This window comes from Populus alba, chromosome 2, assembly GCF_005239225.2.
Source record: "Populus alba chromosome 2, ASM523922v2, whole genome shotgun sequence".
In the NCBI taxonomy this organism is placed as follows: domain Eukaryota; kingdom Viridiplantae; phylum Streptophyta; class Magnoliopsida; order Malpighiales; family Salicaceae; genus Populus; species Populus alba.
The window spans coordinates 8,115,322-8,137,407 of NC_133285.1; the positions used below are offsets into that span (position 1 = coordinate 8,115,322).

At 32.8% G+C, this 22,086-nt stretch overlaps 2 protein-coding genes and 2 non-coding genes across 4 annotated transcripts; 2 read left to right on the forward strand and 2 right to left on the reverse strand.

Annotated features, from left to right (window-relative positions):
- Positions 1 to 54: 54 nt before the first annotated feature.
- On the reverse strand, positions 55 to 132 carry LOC118057835 (small nucleolar RNA SNORD18). Its single transcript, XR_004689039.1, has one exon. It is a non-coding gene; the product is annotated as a small nucleolar RNA SNORD18 (small nucleolar RNA).
- Positions 133 to 209: 77 nt separating this feature from the next.
- Positions 210 to 289, reverse strand: LOC118057837 (small nucleolar RNA Z199). Its single transcript, XR_004689041.1, has one exon. It is a non-coding gene; the product is annotated as a small nucleolar RNA Z199 (small nucleolar RNA).
- A 4,265-nt stretch (positions 290 to 4,554) lies between these two features.
- LOC118057731 (uncharacterized) lies at positions 4,555 to 7,227 on the forward strand. Its single transcript, XM_035070404.2, has 2 exons — positions 4,555 to 4,905; positions 6,947 to 7,227. The coding sequence occupies exons 1-2, from the start codon at positions 4,717 to 4,719 to the stop codon at positions 7,031 to 7,033; spliced, it is 276 nt and encodes a 91-aa protein (XP_034926295.1). The 5' UTR covers positions 4,555 to 4,716; the 3' UTR covers positions 7,034 to 7,227.
- Positions 7,228 to 10,440: 3,213 nt separating this feature from the next.
- On the forward strand, positions 10,441 to 17,105 carry LOC118057732 (NAD-dependent malic enzyme 59 kDa isoform, mitochondrial). Its single transcript, XM_035070405.2, has 19 exons — positions 10,441 to 10,712; positions 11,121 to 11,217; positions 11,667 to 11,785; positions 11,879 to 12,046; positions 12,202 to 12,330; positions 12,598 to 12,658; positions 12,803 to 12,906; positions 13,000 to 13,083; positions 13,212 to 13,318; positions 13,489 to 13,591; positions 13,926 to 14,033; positions 14,165 to 14,230; positions 14,598 to 14,670; positions 14,762 to 14,848; positions 14,997 to 15,051; positions 15,142 to 15,213; positions 15,735 to 15,797; positions 16,335 to 16,449; positions 16,793 to 17,105. The coding sequence occupies exons 1-19, from the start codon at positions 10,572 to 10,574 to the stop codon at positions 16,862 to 16,864; spliced, it is 1,824 nt and encodes a 607-aa protein (XP_034926296.1). The 5' UTR covers positions 10,441 to 10,571; the 3' UTR covers positions 16,865 to 17,105.
- Positions 17,106 to 22,086: the final 4,981 nt, after the last annotated feature.

The window sequence follows — 22,086 nt, forward strand, 5'->3', positions numbered from 1 at the left end:
TAATGATAAGGAAAAAAAAAAAAAAACCCTTAATTCTTGAGGCTCAAATTGGAGGAGATCAGAAATTGGTAAAAAATTATCGGTCACGGTTAAATCAGAAACACGGACCAAAGGTTTATCTCATCATATCTCCCAGTAAATCGCATTGAGATTAAGAAAATATCCACATTACTAAACATAAAATCAATAAGAAAAGGGAGGGCAAATGGAATCATCAGAGACTTAAATACAAGTAATCACGAAATTAATCGATCATTTTGTTGCAGTTTTTTTCTTCATCCCATGATTTCATTTTGTCCCTCTAGTTTTAAAAAACAGATCAAATTCCCAGAAACAAAACCTGATGAATTTCTACCTAAAAAGCAAGCAACGTAAAATCAGAGAAAAAGAGATACACTAGCAAAGAGACACGCCGATAAATAGAGAGAAGGTTGAGGGAGCTAGGTGAGGGAAGGAATGAAAGGGCCGAGCATGACGGAAGCGAACGAGTGTGGATTATATTTATAATGTAGGAGGGTAGGGGTGGAGAAACCGAGAAACCCTAATTCAATGCGCTCCAGTTTTGCAACTTGCTGGCGTTTAGTTGAACCGATCGATTTTCCTGTAAAATATTCACATCGACGGTCCTTCTTTTTCTCATTTCTTTCTTTGTGTTTTTCTCCGTATTTGGCTATACGATAAAAACCTGTTAAATTTTGTATTTTAATAATATTTTTTAAAATAAATTATTTTTTATTTAATTCAAAATTATTTATTTTTGATATTTTTAAATTATTTTGGTATAATAATATTAAAAATAATTTTTTTAAAATTAAAAAAATATTATTTTAATATATTTTTAAATAAAAAATACCTTAAAAAATAATTATTATTACACTAATAAACAACCTATAAAACTAGTGGACTGCCCATGCTTCGCATGCGATGTTTTTTTTCAAATAGAAGCAAGCCTGATTTTATTTTTTCATGTGCCTAGTTAATTATTTTTATTGTTTAATTGAAAATATAAATAAATAAAGAGGAGTTTTAAGTGTCCTTTACAAAGCACTGTTTATTGAAGTTGAAACAGTGCTTTTTTTTTTTCAGTTAATTTTATTTTTAATTTTATCTTTTAATATTAGAAATTTTTTTCATTGAGTTATTTCACTTTTATCATATAGATTGTGGGTTTGACATGTTAACCTAGTTAATTTGTATTTTTTATTTTCTTAATTATTTTTTTTTTCTCAATTTCATACTTTAATATTGGGTTGATTAAGAATTAAGTTTCATGATTTTTATTTTTATTAGGTTGTTTTGGTCTCATGACCCAAAAATAATATTTAATAGGTTAACATGAGTTGACTATGGTTTTTTTTTTTATGTCTTTTTTTTTTAATTTAATTGTTTTTCTAATTTTATCATTCACCATTAAATTGATTGAGAATTGAGTTTTATAATCCGCTTTGATTTATTTTCTATAAATATATCTTAGTTATATAATGAAGGTCGCAAGTTTTTGCATTTTAATCTTGGTAAAATCGGGTTGTTTTTTATTTTATTTTTAATAAATTATCTTGGTTTCGTGACCTAGGTCATAGGTCCTTCAACATTAAATTTGTTTTTTATTAGGTTGTCCTTGTCTTAAAACCCAGATTGCATGTTTAGCGGGTTAACCTCAGTGGCTCAGTTTTTAAAAAAAAAATTGAATTTTTCTCCAATTTTATCATTTATTGTGTTTAATTGGGAGTTAAGCTTTATAATTTACTTCGATTTACTTTTTATTAGGTTATCCTAGCCTCATGATCTGAGAATAGTGTCTAACCAGTTAACTCAACTTATTTTTTGTATTATTTTTTAAATTAAAGTTTTTACAAAATACATTGTTCAGTATTGGGTCTGAAAGGTCAATTGAGAATTAAGTTTCATAATTTATTTTGATTTTGTTCTCTATATATGTGGCTATTTCAGTCTCATTATCAAAGTCGCAGATTTGACAGGTTAATCCGGGTTAAATCAAGTCTTTTTTTTATTTTTTTTCTATAAAGTTATCTTAGTCTCATGACTCTGATCATGGTTTTGGTGGATTGATTCAAGTTATTTTTTATATTTTTTTATGTGATTTATTTTTTAATCTCATCCTTCAATACTAGACTGATTGGGAATTAGAATTTGTAATTTGTTTTGATTTTATTTTTATGAGGTTATGGTTATCTCGGTCTTATGACCCGGATTGTAAGTCTAACAAATTAACTCGGGTTGCTTTTTTAGATCCTTTTTAAATGATCAATTTCATATTTCAAAATTAATTTGATTGAGAACTAGACTTCATAATTTGTTTTAATTTACTTTATATAGGATTATCATAATCTCACAACATGAGTCGTGGATTTGATATGTTCATCGGGTTAACTTAAACCACTTCAATATGTTGTTATCTTAATATTAAAAAAATGTATCACATTGAAATTTTTTTAGTCAAATTATGGTTTTACGGATTATCCGGGTTGTTTTTGAACTTGCGAAGTCAATCGAGTCATATTGGACCAGCCTTCACATGATTTAATTTTTTTCTCTACTAAAAAAACGTATTATCAATGTTTGAATTTTTTTTATGTTAAAAAAATTTAACCTGAACCGCTGTATAATAGTGGTTAATGATCTAATCTTTACAATTTTCAGAGAAGGGATGAATTGTAATTATATCCTCCTAGGAATATTATAAATAAAATTAAAATGTATTAGTGTTTTATTGTGGATTATACACAATACAGTTCATGGTAAAATAATTGATGCCTCTCTTAAAAAACTTAATAGTTGAACAAACACTCGAGGGTAATTTTGTATTTTCATTTATTTATTTCATAATGTAATTACTCCTATGTCCTTAAAAAAAACATAACTAATATTTGAAGGTTTTTTTTTTAAAAAAATTGTTTATATATAGTCTAATTACAATAGTTATTAAATTCGGACCAGCCCAATGGGTCTACCCGAGACCCGGCCGACTCGGGACCTGGATTGGTTAGAGTTTGTTAAAAGACTGGTTGGTGCAACAACCCGGTAAAACCTGGTCGACCTAGGCGAACCTAGACTAGACCCCCCCTTTTTTTTCCCCTTTTCAAATGTGGTTTTGTCATTCGGCCTCCCTTCTTATTTCATCATCTTCTCTACAATGAGTTGTTGTTAGCAGCAACATAGAGGTAATGAGAGTGAGGAACGATGTCGTTGGAGGTTGGTAAGGTTGGTCTCCTGCGTCAGTGGGTGACGGTTTTGGTTTGGCCAAGAGACAGAGGCAGTTGGGGAGGAAGAAAGAGGAGCTCTCTAGTTTTGGCCAAAAAACCAGGGGGATGACTGAGAGAGGGGTGAGGGAAGTTATGGCCAGGGTTTTCATCCCATGTTGCTTAACAAAATGCTTTTTAGAACAAGAATGAAGAAAGAAGGGAAGATAATGTCTTTATCTTCCAATTTTTGATAGTCAGATGCGTATGGCAGTTGTTTTGGCCAAGCAAAAAGGGAAGCTTTGGCTGGTTTTGGGAGAGAAAATCTAAAGGTAGGGGGAGCAACGACTTGTTGTTTTATTTGGTAAAGACAGGGAAAAGTTTAGGTTTTGTGTGTCTTTCCTTCAAAATTTTTAGTTGACTAGGAAATATATTAAATTGCAATGTGAGGCATTCCCCGTAGCTTTTGGAGTCATTTAGCTGGGAAATATGAAAACATGTTTTGCTAGAAAGAGAAGGTAAATTACAAAGTTATATGAATATTAGTTTTCTCAGGTGTTGAAGTTATTGTCAACAACTTTTTTTAAAAATAAAAAATGAGTGATTTTTTGGGTTGATCCATAAAACTCGATACCTGATCTCTTAGCCAAGAGAACCCCTGAGCTGGGTTTATTAACTATGCTAATTACTCCATAACCCATTAAATCATTTTTTTTTTTTTGGCAATTATTGTGGGTGTGGACTGTTATAGTCTTTTTATAAATAAAAAAAGTGATTAATTTATACAAAACACGCGCTACCAAGTGGGAGGCACCAACGCCTCCCAATGACTGTTAATCGCCTTCAATAACAGCATCCAAAGCGGCGCCACCATTTACACGGCAGGAAACATTGCGCCCATTACTCCACACACATCTGAAAAGACCCCGACTGCATCTATATCGTAACCGAAGCTAAGGATATCTCCTCAACTTAACTACTTGAGGCCACCTTCGGGGGGTGGGGTAAAAGGTGGATAGTTGTTCAAGTTGAAAGACATTCAAGTTGTAAACTTAATTCATTTTTCCCAGATTGTACGAAAAATGCAGTGTATAAATAAATGAACGGTGAATTTCCATCTCTTAGCTGCTTTGGTCAATGGCCAAATGAAACGTGGCAGTCTCGAATCTAGCCAATGCACTCGGGTACTGAGAGGAGACGTGCTTGAAAAAATTAATTTGTTGTGATTTTTATTTTTGAAAAACCCAGAAAGAATTACCAAAAACAAAAGAAATATAGATTTTAAAAAGGTTAACCTCGTCACGTCTGCAAAGACAAAAATACCCTCCACCATTCCAAGACATCAAGACCAAGCACACGCACGCCCACTCCACAGCCCATACTTGGTTGGAAAGACCCCAGCGGATTGAACATCTTCATTTCCAGCTCTATCCGATTGATTGGTTATTCACCTGTCATCATCATCTCTCAGGTAAACTCAACTTTCTAATACTAGGGTTTTGACATTCGATCGAAGATGGGAGGAGGAGGAGCAGATCATGGACACGGAGCAGAGGGGGGCCACGGTGACTTTAGGGCGAAGGTTTGGAGCATGAGTGGAGGTCCATACTGCAGGCCTAAGCACTGGCGCCGTAACACCGCCATCGCCATGTTCGGCGTCTTTCTCATCTGCATTCCCATCGCCATGAAATCCGCCGAGCTCGAGGTAATTTTATATTCTTAAATGTTTTTCCTTCTGTTTGTTTGGTTGCCGAGAAACTGTAGGAATGATAAGGTGCTTGAATTCTAGATCTTAAATCCTTAAAACAGTGTAGGGGACGGCGATTTAGTTAGAGAGGTGTAGCGAAGGACTTTGGAAGGAATTGGATTCTGGATTCAAAATTGTTGATTGGAGTGTTTGGTTTTAGTGAAACCTAAGTTGAATTACTTTGGTCTAGTTAATCATTGTAAGGGAGTCTAATTAAGTTCTTTTTATCTTTTGATTTTCAGTATTTTCTCAGTTCATACCAATACTAATGCTTAGTAAATTATCTACATCCAATATTACTTATCATTGGGTTTAATTAAATTCAAATTCCTAATCAGTGTTAAATAATGATGTCTTTCACTTGAAAGGATCAGCTATAATTGGGATAATTGACATTTTTCCTGTTCTTGTTCATCTTCTTTTTTAGGCCAGGATCCCTTATAGTTTTATTATTATACATTTTCTATGCAGTTTATATGACCTGTGGCAATTCTGATAGTTTCTGAACATGGGCGGATACCTCTTGGTGCCTACATTAATTGTTTCTTTAACACTTTTACTCATAAAAAGGTACCAACAAGTCTGTATCTAATCAATGATTAGCTATATCAATAATGGGCTTAGCGGTGGTTTATTACTAATGTAGTGGAGTCCTTGAATTTTTTTGAGATCAGTATTTCAAAAATGTTCATATGTTGTGTAAGTCTATGAAATTGTAGTTCCTTTTGTTTCTGTGTGCGGGCCATGTCTTGTGGGGGACTACATTAGTTGTTTCTTTTATGCATTTTGGAAAGGATTAGCTATATTGATGGGTAATCTTATACTCCTGTTTCCAACATGTTTCTGGGTTCCTGCCATCACCAGCAATGCCACTAACTCATTCATTTTAGCTCCTTGTTCTGCTAATCATCCTCACAAGTCCTCCAGCAACTGCCACTGTAACTCAATTTGTTGCTCCATTTTCCATTATCCTTGAACAGTTGCACATGTTACAAAATGCTGTTGCTCAAACTTCCAGTGGCCGTTCTTGCTAATGACAGGTTCAAATTGATAACATCTCACTAGTTTCTAACATTACTAGCGTAGATGATCATTTCAGCTTTCTCAAGCCAAATGTGTTTCTTCTTGATTTTTTGGTGACCAGGACGTTATTGTCCAAATCATATTTCAGATCACACAAGCACTGTTCTAACAAAGGAATGTATACATTTCTTTTATATCAAAGGAAAATATTTTTTTATGATTGAAGTCTTATTTAGTCTTGGACTCTGGTGGAGTTGAGTGTTTGGTAAAATCTCTACTAAGCCGTTCTGTTTGTCTCATGCTTTTCCTTTTTAAAACCCATGTGTTTAACTTTTCAAGTGGTCCCTGAGACATGCTGTGTGAATTGATTCCAGTTCTATTGTCTGTGTTGCTCCTTTTACATTTAGAAATAGCCTATAGATTCCCGAGCTATTTTTTGAACTATGTACTTGTTTTTATCAATCTTAGTGAGTGCAATATCCCCTCCCTGGAGTATCTTTTTGATCTCACTCCTTAAAGGTGAGAGGACTCAAGTGGTCCCTGAGACATGCTGTGTGAATTGATTGAATATTGATCCATTCTTGGAATGCCGTGACTCATGAGATAGTACAGAGGTTGCTGTATATGCTGATATGAAATGGTATCCATTCCTGGGTTTCTCCTGAGAGACTGCAACATGACTGTTATGGAGATCTCTCCCTATCAAATAGACATGAAACTGATGATTTTTTTTTGCGTTTCCTTCTTTGGTCTCATATTGTACTCACTTCATTTAGTAATTATATGTTAATGGATGAGCATGATATAGACATTAAGTGCCGAGCTTTTCTAGCATCGGTCCGATTCTCCATTAGTAACTTAGCAGAGTAGGGAGCTAAGAAGAGACGTTGCAAGCACTTGCTTGTCTAATTTATGTTTGGTTTGGAATTCATAATTTGGTTTCGCTTAAATGCCTAAAATGATAATTTTACTGCAGCAACGGCCACACCATCCTGTTCGCCCAATTCCATCACAACTCTGGTGCAAGAACTTTGGGACTAAAGATTACAATGACGTGCAGTAATTTTGGAGCTTCTATTGCTGGAAGTTTCTGCCTGGCAAAGTGCCTGCTGTATCTTTTTGGTTGCAGGTTTGAGAAAATTGAGACTTGTTCTGGTAATATTAGAATACGATTTTAAATCGTACAATTTAAGGAGTGGATTGTCATCCATGGTGATATTGTTAATAAAATGTTGAAACTGCTGCTTGAGATTTCAATTTTGATGCTAGTTTCCTTTCATTTTCATCCGAGTCTTACGACATATGACGCAGGAAGAGAAGTAAAATAAAAGTAGAAAAGCTTAGAATTAGAAGAAAGGGGTCGAAGAAGGAGGAGAAATGGGGGTTGGAAAACTAAAAGGCGGTAATATTTTTATCAATTCATTATACTATGATCATAACGTTAAAAATTACAAATAAATAGTAAAATCTAATCATAATTAAATTTGGCTAAAACCCACCAGGTAATAGAAGTCCAGCAAAAGAATATTAACTAAATTTCAATAATAAAACTAAATAAAAATCAATAACCCGTGCTTGAAAGAGTACATGGTTGTGTTAATAACGATTCCTGGTGACCTCTCCTGGGGTTAAAGAAACCCAATCCAGGCTTTGATAATATTTTCAAATATTAGGATGAAGCTATTGCTTTGATAATATTCACCAAATGTGAACTTCATCATCCCAAATAAAAAAAAATTATGTAGTCAAAGTAGTATTAATATATTTATTTTATGTAATGATAAGGATAATAAGACATGAGTTTCAAAAGGATCATCACGAGTATGCTTTTGTGTTTTATATATAATAAAATCTTTCATGATAAGGTAGAGTTAATATCAAGTTTGATGAGAATTTAATGATAAAAATAAGATTGATCAGGGTAAAACTTATAATCTAGATCTTAAATCAGATCAACCAAGTAAGCTGGGTTTAAAAACTCAGTTTTCGAGTGCAGGTCACCTTCTCCTTGTGTCGCCCACAAATGAAAATGTGGAAAAAGAGACTAGAACGACCTTTCCAGGTAATAAAAGGACAGCATCAGAAAACCAAGGACAAATGAGCAAACGGCATCAGTTCGCCGCAACTGGAAGAAAAAAAAAACAAAGACCAAAAAAGTGTGCTTTCAGTCTTCTAGACAATGGAATAGGCATCGCATTTCAGATGGAAATATGGAATCGATACCACTCGACTGGTTAGAATTTACAAGCTCTGGCCAGGATTATATATAAAAGATGAATTATTGGTATCATGTTCTCTCTGGGTTTACAAGCACTGCTCAAGATTATGAAAAAGGTGAATTATTTAGGATCGTGTTCTCTTAGGGTTTATACTTTAGGAAGTATCTATCACTGCTAGCCATCCATCCATACGACCCTTCACCCTTCAGTCGATCTGTACAAGATGAATTCGTGATATTCTCCTTCGATGCACGAAGCGAATAAGAGAAGCTTTTTGCTGTAGCCATTCTCCTTCGAGCTGCAGACTTTAAATTCTTCACTGTTACTTACAGCTTTGGAAACCAATTTGCAATGTATTTATGGAACAAGATGGATTAGAGCAAAACCAGCATGCTGTATATGACCAAAACTGTCCCCGTGCTTGGAATAATTCCAGCTGAGTCCCTTAGAGGGTAGAAGAAGTGTGAAAGGAAAAGGAAATATGCGGAGAAAAGTCAAGTGAGGGTTCCTGGAAGACGACATATTCTTAATCTCCTCGGAACAAATTCTATAATTTGATGGTTTCTTGTTTTATGTATAATGGGGGTGTCTAGAAGTATAAGTGTGGTATGATTGTAAATATATTAAAATAAATTTTTTTAATTTTTTAAAAATAATGTTTAATAGTTATATATTTAAACAATATGAAAATAAAAAAAAATTAAAATTAAAATGAAAAATATTAAATTTTTTCAAAAATATTTTATAAATAAATAAAAATAATAAGATTTAAATTCATGATCATTTAATTATTAAGATTTTGACACTATATCAAAATATTAATTTAACCTAAAAATATGAACGGTTTAATAACATTCTATAATATAATTTATATTGTTTTTTAATATATATAAAACAAACATCACCCCTGTTCAACCTTTTTTTACACGGGATCCACACGATGAAGCCTACCCAGGTACACCCAAGCTCCTTTTAACTTTATGCTTGATTTTATTCTTCCAACATCATGAACCTCTTCCCTCGAGGAACTTTGTCGTGATCAGAATGAAAGGCTTGAAAACTAAATTGCTCCGGTCCACCCTTTGTCCTGATTGGATAGAGGAGAAAGATAAACGGAATAAACCAACATCAACGTTTGCACCACATGTTTCCGTCTCTATTCTAAAGTATATTTGTTTTAAAAGGAATATTATAAAATTATATTGATATATTTTTAAATAAAAAAATAATAAAACTATTTATCATAATACCAAATAATTGAAACTTTATTCATCATTCTTCTCATTCCACCCTTTCTTTTCTCATGTTGAGTTTGTCAGCTATCTCCTATTGATCCCTCAACTTTGGCACGAACGAGTTTGAAAACAAAGGGAGTGTTGGTTTTTAAGGCTGAAATTGCATTTTGATAAAATAATAATAATAATATTAAATTAATATTTTTTAAATGATGTTTGATGTGTTGATATTAAAATTAAAAAAATATTTTGATATATTTTATATGAAAATAACACTATTAAACTGCATTACTAAACATATAGTAATTAACTTTTTAGTACAATCCTTTAAACGTTAAAATAAACTAATAATAGTAATATTTTTTTTTATAAATAAACATGATAATCAATCTAATACTTAATTTAGAGTGTTTAAGATAATAATATAAATTTTTTTCAGAATGTTTTTTATTTGAAAATATATTAAAATAATATATATTTTTATTTTTTAAAATTTATTTTTAATATCAGTATATTAAAATTATCTAAAAATATATCAAAATTTTCTAAAAATAATTTAAAATAAAAAAATAAAATTAACCAAATGATAACCCGAATATCCGTTGATACCATGATTGTCCACCTAAAACTGTTCGTAAATACCTTACAGCTAAAAAAAAAAAAAAAAAAAAAAAAAATCTTCCAATCAAGCACGAAACAAAAAAAACCGCTGTTAAAACCCGAATAACTTGGTCCACGTGGCAGAAATTGACAGGAGACTCCTCGGCTAAAGGGACCCCATAACCTACCTGATTCGATTTTCAACCCGTCCTCGTGCTATTTTCGGGCATCTTAGCCTACTTTTCCTTTTCAATTAACAGCTCCAACAATTTCTATTTTCATACCCCGGCAAAAAAAAAAAAAAAAAAAACTCAAAGAAGGAAGGCTAAAAATTGTATAATATTTTTTTTTTATAAAAAAGACGGAAAGTGAATTTATTTTAATATTTTATTAACACACTATAAATTGACCTCAAGCAGTGAGCTTAGTTGAAATGTCATCATCACTGGTCTGTATTTAACATGCTTCGAAGCCTTTTGTAGATTTTTTTGATTCAGCTAACAAGGTCTGCTTGGTTCTAAATTTGTTTGTGTCTAAGGAAAAAATAATGTGGAGATTAGCACGATGTGCGTCGTCGAATTTGAGCAGATCGTTGCGGAGGCGGTTTTTCTCCACGGCGGCGATTCCAGCTCCTTGTATTATTCATAAACGTGGCACTGATATTCTCCATGATCCATGGTTCAATAAGGTTAACAATTCTTTATCTCTCTCTCTCTCTCTTAGTTTTTGTAACTGTATTTTCAAGATAGCTGTTTCTGTTCTTCTGTTACTTCTTGATTGTCTTTGCAAGAAAAGAAGCTGTAGGATTCGTTAGTTCCTCGTGAATTGCAAGATTCTGATTTTGTTGAAATGTACTATATTGTGATGCATTTTGAGTTTTTTGATTAGGTTTTCTGCATAGAGTGAATTTATTTCCTCTGAAATCTTGCAATTTCTTTGTTTTTTTGCACATCTTGAGTTGGACTTTTTTAAGTAACTACAAGTTTTCGAAATCCTTGGCCTTTATATTTTCTTAACCCTCAAAATAATAATTGCTGCTCAAAAACTGATAATTTTTTTTTAATTTTTCATGGTTTCTATTTTTATTTAAGAGCAGGATACAGGATTTCCTTTGACTGAAAGAGATCGACTAGGGCTGCGTGGCCTGCTTCCACCTCGTGTTATATCCTTCGAGCAGCAATATGATCGTTTTAGTAAGTTTAATTCCGACCTCCTTGAAGTTGTCAGTTTCTGCTTTTTGCTCAAGTAACATAAAGCTAAGCTAACGTGCTTGTGGAATTGAAAATATAGAATAAGTTGAAAAAATAAAAAACCTGATGAGTGCAATAATTAGTTAATCCTTAATAAAATTGCCTCTGAGATCTCATAATTCTGGAATTAAGTAGGCAGTTAATTAGTTAGGTTGTCAAAATACAAGGTACAGTAACTTTTGCAGAACATGTTTATTGGAATTATTTGATGTCTCGTCTTTATAAATGCCAATGGTCTTATCTCTTCATAGTCCATTTCTTTGATAGAAATTGGAATTTTGAGGAAAGCTTTCTCTGTCTTCTTTATCATGTAGTTTCCCTGCACTGCCTCTTTTAAGTGAATGGTCTCTCTGTTGGTGCTTTAACTAACATTAATAAGCTTTGGTTGTTAGTGGAATCTTATAGGTCCCTTGAGAAGAATACCCAGGGCCAACCATACAGTGTTGTATCTTTAGCAAAATGGAGGATCTTGAATCGACTGCATGACAGGAATGAGACATTATACTACCGAGTAAGTTCCGTTGCAAATTTCATCTTTAATATGTTAAAATACAGTTAAAATTTAACTTGCTTTAATTGAACTTTTATGTCTTTTCCTCGCCAGGTCCTCATTGATAACATTAAAGATTTTGCTCCAATTATATACACTCCAACAGTAGGGTTAGTATGTCAGAATTACTCGGGATTATTTAGACGCCCACGTGGAATGTATTTTAGTGCAAAGGATAAGGGAGAGATGATGTCAATGATCTATAACTGGCCTGCTCAACAGGTATTGTGTGAATCTTGTACGAGTGTGGCGGATATGACAACATTTTCCTTTTGCCTCTCATCCTTATTAGAGCTTTGTTGTTGACAAAGTAATGAAGATTGTGTTTTATTCTATTCATGATACTGCGTGTTTAAGTTGCTTTTTGTGTGGTGCAGGTAGACATGATAGTGCTTACTGATGGCAGCCGTATTCTTGGCCTAGGTGATCTTGGAGTTCAAGGAATAGGAATACCCATTGGAAAACTAGATATGTATGTTGCTGCTGCTGGTATCAATCCACAGAAAGTATGTACTCTTTTTCTCCCTGCTGGTTTCTGTGTGTGCTTTTTAGCTCTGTTTAAATATTTAGAGACGGAATTTTGCTACTATGCTTGTTTATTTATCTACATGTACAAAAATATATAATGAATGACATGGCAGTGCTTGCTTGAAGATCTGGAGTTTCTGAAACTTTGGAAATTAAATTTAGTTCTACTCATTCTCATATATTATTGGTTTTGTTACTAATCTATTACCTCCTGTATCACTGAACCCATGCTCAATCGCAAACAGATACTCCCAGTTATGTTAGACGTTGGTACTAACAATCAAAAGCTGCTTGAAGACCCTCTTTGTGAGTAGAACATACACGTTTAGACCATTCTGTTTCATTTGGATCGTAACAATTTCTTTTTGTTGCAGAGAATGAATGAATTGTATAAAGTGCTTTTGAAACTGCTCTTTCTAAGAAAAGACTTTATGACTTTCATTTTCACAGATTTAGGACTTAGACAACCTAGGCTGGAAGGAGAAGAGTATCTATCAATTGTTGATGAATTCATGGAAGCTGTTCATACTCGCTGGCCCAAAGCCATTGTACAGGTATTGCCTTTACCAAGAATGTCATATTTTTTCCTTTTCAATTATGGTAGTCTCATTCATGCCATTAACTTGATGATTGGAAAAATCTGCCAGTTTGAAGACTTTCAGATGAAGTGGGCGTTTGAAACACTGCAAAGATACCGTAAGAGGTTTTGCATGTTTAATGATGACATACAGGTGAGTACTGCATACTTGCTGCAGTATGCCAGTGCATTTACTTGGAGTATATAATCTATTGCTGAGTGCTATACACTATCATGGATGATCTGCAATTAATGCAATTGTGCTTGCTTTGGGTCTTATAGGGAACTGCTGGTGTTGCACTTGCGGGGTTACTGGGAACAGTGAGAGCCCAAGGCCTACCATTATCTGACTTTGTTAACCAAAAGATAGTCGTAGTGGGTGCTGGGAGGTAATTCCAGAAAATCATTTTGATATATTAAATTAACAGGCTTTCTCATCCTTTTACCCCCCCCCCCTCAAAAAAAAAAAAAAAGTTAATGCATTTGCAAATGATTTTTCCATGCTTGCATGTGCTTATCCTTTGTATTATTTTTCCTTTTCTTTTTTTCCTGCTTACAGTGCAGGGCTTGGTGTCCTAAACATGGCAATACAGGCTCTTTCAAGAATGTCTGGGAACAATGAAATGGCTGCAAAGAATAAATGTTATCTACTTGATAAAGATGTAAAATGCTACACTTTTCTTTTCTCTTCGACCACAGCATTTTGTGATATCAATTTTCTATGTTTTTCTGACATGCCAGTAGGTTCTTATCCTTGATAAAATGGATAAGTGATCTGATGGATTTATGAGAATCTATTTTACCAAGTGGTTCAATTATTTTGTGCTAATGATCAGCATGATATTAATGGGGTTGTTTTTTTGGGGCTAGTGATCAGAATAAGAAAATGTTATTAAGATCAAAGGGTATTTATCGGCATGTGATTGAAATATCATCTGCATGATTGGGATCATTCACAGAATTATGTTTGAGAAAGAGAACTTGTCTTACATGCAGGGCCTCATTACAAAAGAGAGGAAAAATATTGATCCAGCTGCGGCACCATTTGCTAAAGACTTGAAAGATGTTGAAGGGCTTAGGGAGGGAGCTAGTCCATTTGAAGTGGTAAAATCTCCATGAACTCAAGGCAGATGTTTTATGATCCGTGAAAAGAAGCATTTACTTTTTACCCGTTCAACCTTAGAATTATATTTCCTTGTAAGAGTTATAGTTGCTGACAGCTAAATTTTGTTCAGGTTAAAAAGCTGAAGCCCCATGTGCTTCTTGGTTTGTCTGGGGTTGGGGGGGTCTTTAATGAAGAGGTAAAGTCCTTCGCTCTTTGTTGTCTTTCATAGTTCCTTATAATTAGTTGTTACTGACTTTTGGTGCTCTATTACCTTCCTTACTGGTGGGAGTTCTACTGCATTTATGTCATTACTCTTTCAACTGTGTTCAGACATAATGATTTCAACCTGAATTAAAATAAAGTACTGAATGAATAATATTTCATCCCCATATTCTTTAAACAAGAACTCTGAACTACCTGCAAATATGACCTTTACAAGGATCGTAGTAAGTTAGTTTCCATATAGTCCCCCAAGTATAATACTGTGAGATGTTGCTGTCAAATAATATTACGTTCATAGTCTCCCTTCCATCAATCTTACTATTGATTGCAATTTGAATCAGGTGCTCAAGGCCATGCGAGAATCAGATTCAACTAAACCGGCTATTTTTGCAATGTCAAACCCCACAATGAATGGTTTGTTGTGGCAATTTCATCAAACTTCCAGAGTTTATGATGGCTGTTGGATTTTTTCTATTTATACCCTGTCTGTTTTTCGGTGGAACAGCTGAATGCACTGCTGCTGATGCTTTCAAGTATGCCGGACCAAATATAGTTTTTGGAAGTGGAAGCCCATTTGAAGATGTTGATCTAGGTACGCTACTTTCATATTTATGTTTTTTGTTTCGAAGTCTTTTGACAGAATACAACAATGATCTAGAAGAGTTTGTCCTGTTACTGCATATAATATTATGTTTAATGGTTGTTTTTATTGCCTTCAACAACCTTGTGCGTGTTTGCAGGAAATGGAAAAGTAGGACATGTAAATCAAGCAAATAATATGTACCTGTTTCCTGGGTTCGTGTGTCTCTGTTGTTTTACACTTCGAATTTTTTCCAACCAGGCTTAAATGATGAAGTTCATGTATAATTTTGTTTCCCATTTCAGGATTGGTTTGGGAACTCTTCTCTCAGGTGCGCACATTATAACTGATGGAATGTTGCAAGCAGCTGCTGAATGGTATAGAGATAATTTGCTCACTTGCCTCCCTTCTCCTACCTAAAACTGTTTTGCTTTATTTGAATGAACTATAGTTGATGTTGTAGAAAGCTCATAAATGTTTTCAATGATAGCAGTAGTTTACTCACTATGATGCAAACTGACACACTGTCCTGAAAATTATCAATAATGAGCTGGCTACCGAATTTTTGGATTGATAGATCTATAAGTTGGTTATGAATTTTGCGGTTGACAGTTGTCATTGCATTAGGATATTTATGTCTTGATAGTTTTGTTAAGCTGTTCAATAAGATTCATGCCCACCTAGATGGCTTGCATAATTATATATTTAGTTTATGTTCTTAGACATCCACTGTTGGTGAACAAAATTACCTTCATGAAAACGAAACATAATGCATGCCTTTCAAAGGTCTGCAAGTATCTTTAATATTTAGTTGATATTTTTTAAATGTTTCTGATGATAACACTTGGCTTGAAGTTTGTTTTCCCTGTAAATTGCTGACACGAGTCAATTTGTACAGCCTCGCTTCATACATGACTGATGAAGAAATCCAAAATGGCATATTGTATCCATCTATTGATAGGTAATGTTTCCAGTCATCGGTGGTTACAATTTCTTTTCTCCTTTTGGGAAGTAGGGGATTTCGTACCTGCATTTTGCTATTTGAAATATTCAGTGTTGCATGACTAATCTACATTCTTATAGCATTGATATAATTTTCAGACAGTACAATTGCTAGATGAACCTGCTTCTGGCCACGCACATTATCCATCTGCAAACTATACCACTATCTTCATTTTGTTTCATTTTATGCCAAAAATGTCATATTCTACTTGCATATTACTGCAATTTGAGCAGCCAATCATTCCTTGATGGAAGCAGATTATCATTTTCTTAAAGATCATGATTTAGAAAAACATCATGTAATTAGACTTAGAAGGTAGATTGGCAAATGGATATTAAAATTTATATTGTAAATAAAGTGTAACTTATTTGTGGTTGATACCCACTGTTGTCTTGCCTTGCTGGTTAGTTGTCATCGCCACAAAAAGAGGCACATTCCACTCTACTTTATTTTGGAGGCTCATTGCTGACTGATGCCACTTTATTTTTTATGCAGTATTCGACATATTACAGCAGAGGTAGGAGCTGCTGTTCTGCGAGCGGCTGTTGAAGAAGACCTGGCAGAAGGACATGGTGAGGCAGGCCCCCGGGAGCTCAAGCACATGTCAAAAGTAAGTAGCTATTAACTTGAGAAGTGTTAATAAATAGAGCAAGGAATATGTGCACGCGTAAATTTCTTTTTCTTTGTTGATTGAATAAATAAACACATAATAGAATCATATACTTATGTTTTCTTTATCAAAGTAATTGGGTATTTGCACTGTATGGAGCAAGATAGCTGGAAGACATGATACAAGGAAATTACCATCTAGTCGTTACATATCTCGCATGCATATACATCATCTCAACCAGCCTTTGCTTGTGTAACAACTATAAGAATTATCTACTCGTTTATTTTATCGTGTGAATGTCTTAAAAATGTTTGCTTATTTTTTTCTGTGATTTTGGGTGCAGGCGGAGACAGTAGCATATGTGTCACGGAATATGTGGTTCCCTGTTTACAGCCCTCTTGTTCACGAGAAATAGGGCTCGAGTGACCTTTCCTAATATTTTCCATTGGGGCCATTTTCTTCAAACTAGGTCAGATCCTGTAGCCCAACCATTACATTTTATTTCTGTTTTGTTTTCCTGAACTCATAATTTGCCAACTTCAGAAATAGAAGGGCAAGTAATGGAAGCAGGAATTTAATATTCCGGCTCACCCACCTGACTTCTGATTTGTTATATGTAACGGATTAGTTTATGTATAATATTGAATTTCATTTTCTGGAGGCAGTGTTACAATCAATCATTTTTCGTTTTGAGATCGTGCTAGGTTTCATAAAGAGAAAAATATTGTGTTTTTCCTTTGCTATGCTTACATTGAAAAGTCAATTCGCACCCTCCGTTTCGCTTTTGGTTAATTGCACTTAAAATTTGTACAATATATTTATTGCTAATTAATTTTATTTCATCAAATGAAAAACTGTATGATAATCTTTCATTTAAAATGTATATTGTATGCTTTTCATTGAACATAAATTAAGAAAAATTTATATGATATTAAATCAATCCATTTTAATTAATACTTTTGAGCTGTTTAAAATTTTGTTTTAATATAAATGTTAAATCATGTTTCAAATACATGATGCACTCTTATTATCTTTTAATTAAATTCCTTCTAAACTAAAACATCAAATCATGTAATATAATCTGTAACGCTTTTTTCTTTCTACTCACAAGTACAATTCAGATTTTCAAATGAATATGCACCACGTATATAATATTTTACGTGTGCATTTTTTTAAAATATTTTCTTTTTACCTATAATGATGTTAATTGTTTTTCCTTCAAATTTAGTTGATAAAAACTTATACAAATAGTTAATCAAATTGAATAAATATATATGTTTGGACAAGTAAAATATAACATATGTAGAAGTTCGGTGTTAATTGGATAGAGATTTGAGCAAATTATTTTACTATAGTGTCTCAAATATGCGCACGGACACTCAATGACACCAATTCAGACACAAAAAACAACATTGAGAAACTAATTACATTAATAATTCAAGTTAAAAATATATGATCTCTAATAATAATTTTTAAACAATATACGAACAATTTACTAGTTAATTAAGCTAACATAAATGTAATGCTCATCACCTATTGGTCTCATTCATATGCAGAGATCTGCTCAAACCCAAGTTCGTTACGTAAAGGGTTGAACATTCTTTAGCCAAGCAAGGCACGAATTATGGCAGCTTCACAACGCGAATCCGAACTCAGTATGGGCACATGAAACTAGAAACTTCTCCTTCAATGATATGGATTACGTAAAAAAGAATATACAAATCAAGAAATCCATATCCTTGAAGAATACGGATTAGATCCGCACTATAAATACAGGATACCTGAGGCGATTTATCTCACAAATCCATTCAACCAAACCTTAGAGTTCTCTCTCAGTGCTCTCTCTTTACGCACCAGCTTTCTTGCAACCCATATTCATTGTCTTCCAAGCGATCATGGCTAATTTCAGGAAAACAATACTAGTGGTTTCTTTCTTGACGATGGCTCTTTGCGGAGTCTCCATGGCTACCGTTTACCAAGTAGGTGACTCTACTGGTTGGACAAGCATGGGTCAAGTGGATTATCAAGATTGGGCTGCCAGTAAGAATTTTCACGGTGGTGATCAAGGGCGGAGCCAGGAATTTTTTTTATCCTGGGCTATTAAATAAATATATAAATATCTTTTAAGATTGATTATTAACTAATATACATGAATTTTTAAAATTAATAATAAAATTTTAATTCAAATACACTATTCAAAATATTAAAAAATAAATTTAAAAATACATAAAATTAAAGCGAAAGTAAAAATAAACTCACTATTAAAGTTACATCCTTCGATGTTTTGTAGAATATAATTCATCTATAATCGAATCTGAATCAATATTATAACAATCCCTCAACCAGGATAAAATAACAATCTTATGTCAACTGAAAAACAAAGTAATTAATTTTTTTTTTTCTATTTCAATTTCTTCTTTTTTCACTTGATTCTTTCCTAGATTAGTGTTTTATAAGTTGGACTTTGTAAGTTTACAAGATTATTATCTCACTTCTTTTTTTTTTGGAATTTTTTTATGTTTTTCTCTTACTTTTTTCTATTTCTCTCTCGCCTTTTCTTTTCTTTCTTCTTATATTCTGCTTCTGCTTAATCGACAACATGTAAAAGGAAGGAAGAGCTTATTTGTTTTATTTTTTAATGAAAAATAATCATTTTACTCTTAATGAGTCATTTTGCTTTTATTTGACAGTTCTTTTTTTTGTTAGCACTACCAAGCTCCGTTCATCCTAAACTCTTAACTAGATTTTATTCAATATATATTTTAAGATCCCTCGTAAAATTTTAACTTGATCTGACGGTCGGATTGAAAATTACGTCCAATAACATAAAACTGATCAAATTGTGATTTTTCATCAAATTTCTAAATTTCTCCAAAAATTCTAAAATTTTAACCTAAGCTAAAGCATCATATTAGAAGGCTCCACGCAAATTTTTAGAATTTTTTGATAAGTTGATTGAGAATTATAATTTTTTTTTTACATATAACTAATTAAAAAATAGTAATAAAATCTTGACCTAGGCTAAAGCCCACCCTAGCCTTTGTCATGCCTCCGCCTGTGGTGGTGATACTCTTGTCTTCAACTATAACAACCAATTTCACAACGTGAAGCAACGTCAAATTTGAGTCCTGCTGCATCACCTAGTAGCGCTTCATCTCTTTATTTTAGTAACCTGTCTTGGACTTTAGATGTGTTAGGATTCTGTCTCTTGGGATTTGCTTATTAGAAAGGTTTTCAAGTTGTCTGTCTTTTGCCAACCTCTTGCCAACCTCGAGGGGGTTTTTCGGTTTCATTGATGCAGTGCTTACTTTCTTTTTTCTTATTATAATTAGCAAAGAGATGATTAATGACAGATTAAAATTGTTTTTTTTTTCTTTCTTTAATGGAGATTCGTCATCAATTACATGAATAATTTGAATAAAAATATTATTCGTTCATTATAATTGATGGTGCTTATTGCACTTTGTAATTAACCACGTCTTTTTTTACCCGATCTGATTAACAAGGAGTAACAATTAAAATTAAAAGAAAAAAAAAAGGAGGCTTAGTGTTTTATCATGTACCAAGAATAATTATACATCGCAATGCTACATTTTAGATTATTAATGAAATCGTCTAAATAGATGTTTAGATTATTAATAAGATATTAGTTTCTTTGCTAATATAATAGCTCAATTGCAATCACAATACAAAGCTACTAAATTAATAATGTAAGGAATCACATCTAATTTAAAGATAAACTTATTGATCCAAACGATGCCTTTATTGGCTTTGACATATAGATGTATTTAGTTTTAGTTATAGAATATGTTGTGGTATTTGATTTGAAACTCTTACAATTCATAGCACTATCATTCAAAGTAAAATATACCCAAACTGAGATTTGTTAGCATCAATATCAGATTGAAAACTAGAATCCATATAATAATGAACTACAAGATCATCTCTTACATGGACAAGAAACACATTCTTAGTTACTTAATAATGTTTTTAACTATCAATCTATGACCTTTACAAGGATTAAATTGGTTTATAATCATTATGCTTAAATTGATAGATCCTATAACCGAAGCATATGAAATTATTTCCCTCCTATCTCTCAAAATTTGTGTCTTAAGGCCCATGTCTTTAAATAAATGTATCCATATGTATTAGATTGGTATATACTCATGCTAGATATGAAGTTCTTCAGGATTGTGTGCTGGCGAAATAAACTCGCGAGTAGCTGAATCCACATGTATGAATGAGACCAATCGACTCTCAACCAAACATGTAATGTTTTGAGTTAAAGGGATTGTAAAATACAATAAAGTCCTTGAAGGCTTAAAGTGTGGGTATAAATGAATGAGGGGTAGTGTGGTAATTAGATAAAAATAATAAATATAAATAGAAGAAAAAAAGAAGGAAAGAGTGATCTGAAATTTGAGAGAGAATCGGCAGGAGAGAGAAGGGAGAAAGAAGAAGAAGAGAAAAGAGGAAAAATTAGAAAGGAAATAGAAAGGAGTTGGAGGAAATAAGTAAAAAAGTAAAATTATGTATAAATATGTGTTAATTAAGCTTTAATTTTGATTTTTTTATAAATGTTAGGGTTATGAAATTTGTGTTTTGAGTTTAATTGATGAATTAAATTGAATGTTAGGGGTTGATTGTTGTGGTTAATTGATGATTTAGTTGATTATGAAAGATTGTGATGATTTTGAGTTAGAGTTTTATTGAATGGTGAATTTCGAGTTAAAAATCAGGGGAGAACAGTAGGTTTCTGTTAAAATTATGGATTTGGAGGTTGAAGATGACGAAAATTCAATTTGGTCCCTCAATTTGCAAAACTTACAGTTTAGTCCCCGAACTTTGGAAAATTACAAATTGGTCCCTGGAGCATATTCTGAGATTCTGAACAGAATAACATATGAATTATGGGCAGAATTACTGTATAGATAAGAGAATTTAACACTTTCAATTTGGTCCTCCAATTTGACAAAATTACAATTTGACCCTAAAAATTTGGTAAAAATCCAGAATGGTCCCTGGAGCATAATGATACATCCTGGACAGAATTGAGGATTAATTAAGGTCAGAATTTCAGTATATTCATGGATTTATGATAAATTTTAGTTTGGTCCTCCATTTGATAAAAGTTGCAATTTGGCCCTAAAAATATGGAAAAATTCCAGATTAGTCCCTAGCTGTAATATTAGATTTTTCATATTAGTTTGATGAATAATTAAGGGTTATTTAGTGAATTATTACCAATTTTATTAGTTTTTTTTATTATGGATTAGATTTCGGGAAAACCGTTAGATTTTGGGTTTTTGAGAAAATTGACTAGTTAGTTAAAAAACATATAGGGTTATGGTATACACGCTTAGTTAAGTGTATTAAATAGGTTAAATGTTCTTTTGAGTCGTTCTTGAATATGTCTCCTTTGTATTCAGATAATCTTGATATTCTACCGGCAGGACATCAATAGGATTTTCTTCGGTGTCTGCTTTTGGCTTCTGTTTGCTTTTGAGTCAGGTGAGTGGGTAATTTTTCATATGCATGAGAAATAGTATAAATATTTGATTTGTTAATATTAATTGAATCATGCTTCTTGATAATATATATGTTGATTATTATCCTTGTTATGATAAAACATGA

What these genes read in the sequence shown, in the direction of transcription:
- LOC118057731 (XM_035070404.2), top strand. Translation starts at nt 4,717, where the DNA reads ATGGGAGGAGGAGGAGCAGATCATGGACACGGAGCAGAGGGGGGCCAC. An exon ending in TGAAATCCGCCGAGCTCGAG is followed by an intron (nt 4,906 to 6,946) that starts GTAATTTTATAT and finishes ATTTTACTGCAG; the next exon opens with CAACGGCCACACCATCCTGT.
- LOC118057732 (XM_035070405.2), top strand. Translation starts at nt 10,572, where the DNA reads ATGTGGAGATTAGCACGATGTGCGTCGTCGAATTTGAGCAGATCGTTG. An exon ending in GCAGCAATATGATCGTTTTA is followed by an intron (nt 11,218 to 11,666) that starts GTAAGTTTAATT and finishes TTTGGTTGTTAG; the next exon opens with TGGAATCTTATAGGTCCCTT. An exon ending in GAGCTAGTCCATTTGAAGTG is followed by an intron (nt 14,034 to 14,164) that starts GTAAAATCTCCA and finishes AATTTTGTTCAG; the next exon opens with GTTAAAAAGCTGAAGCCCCA.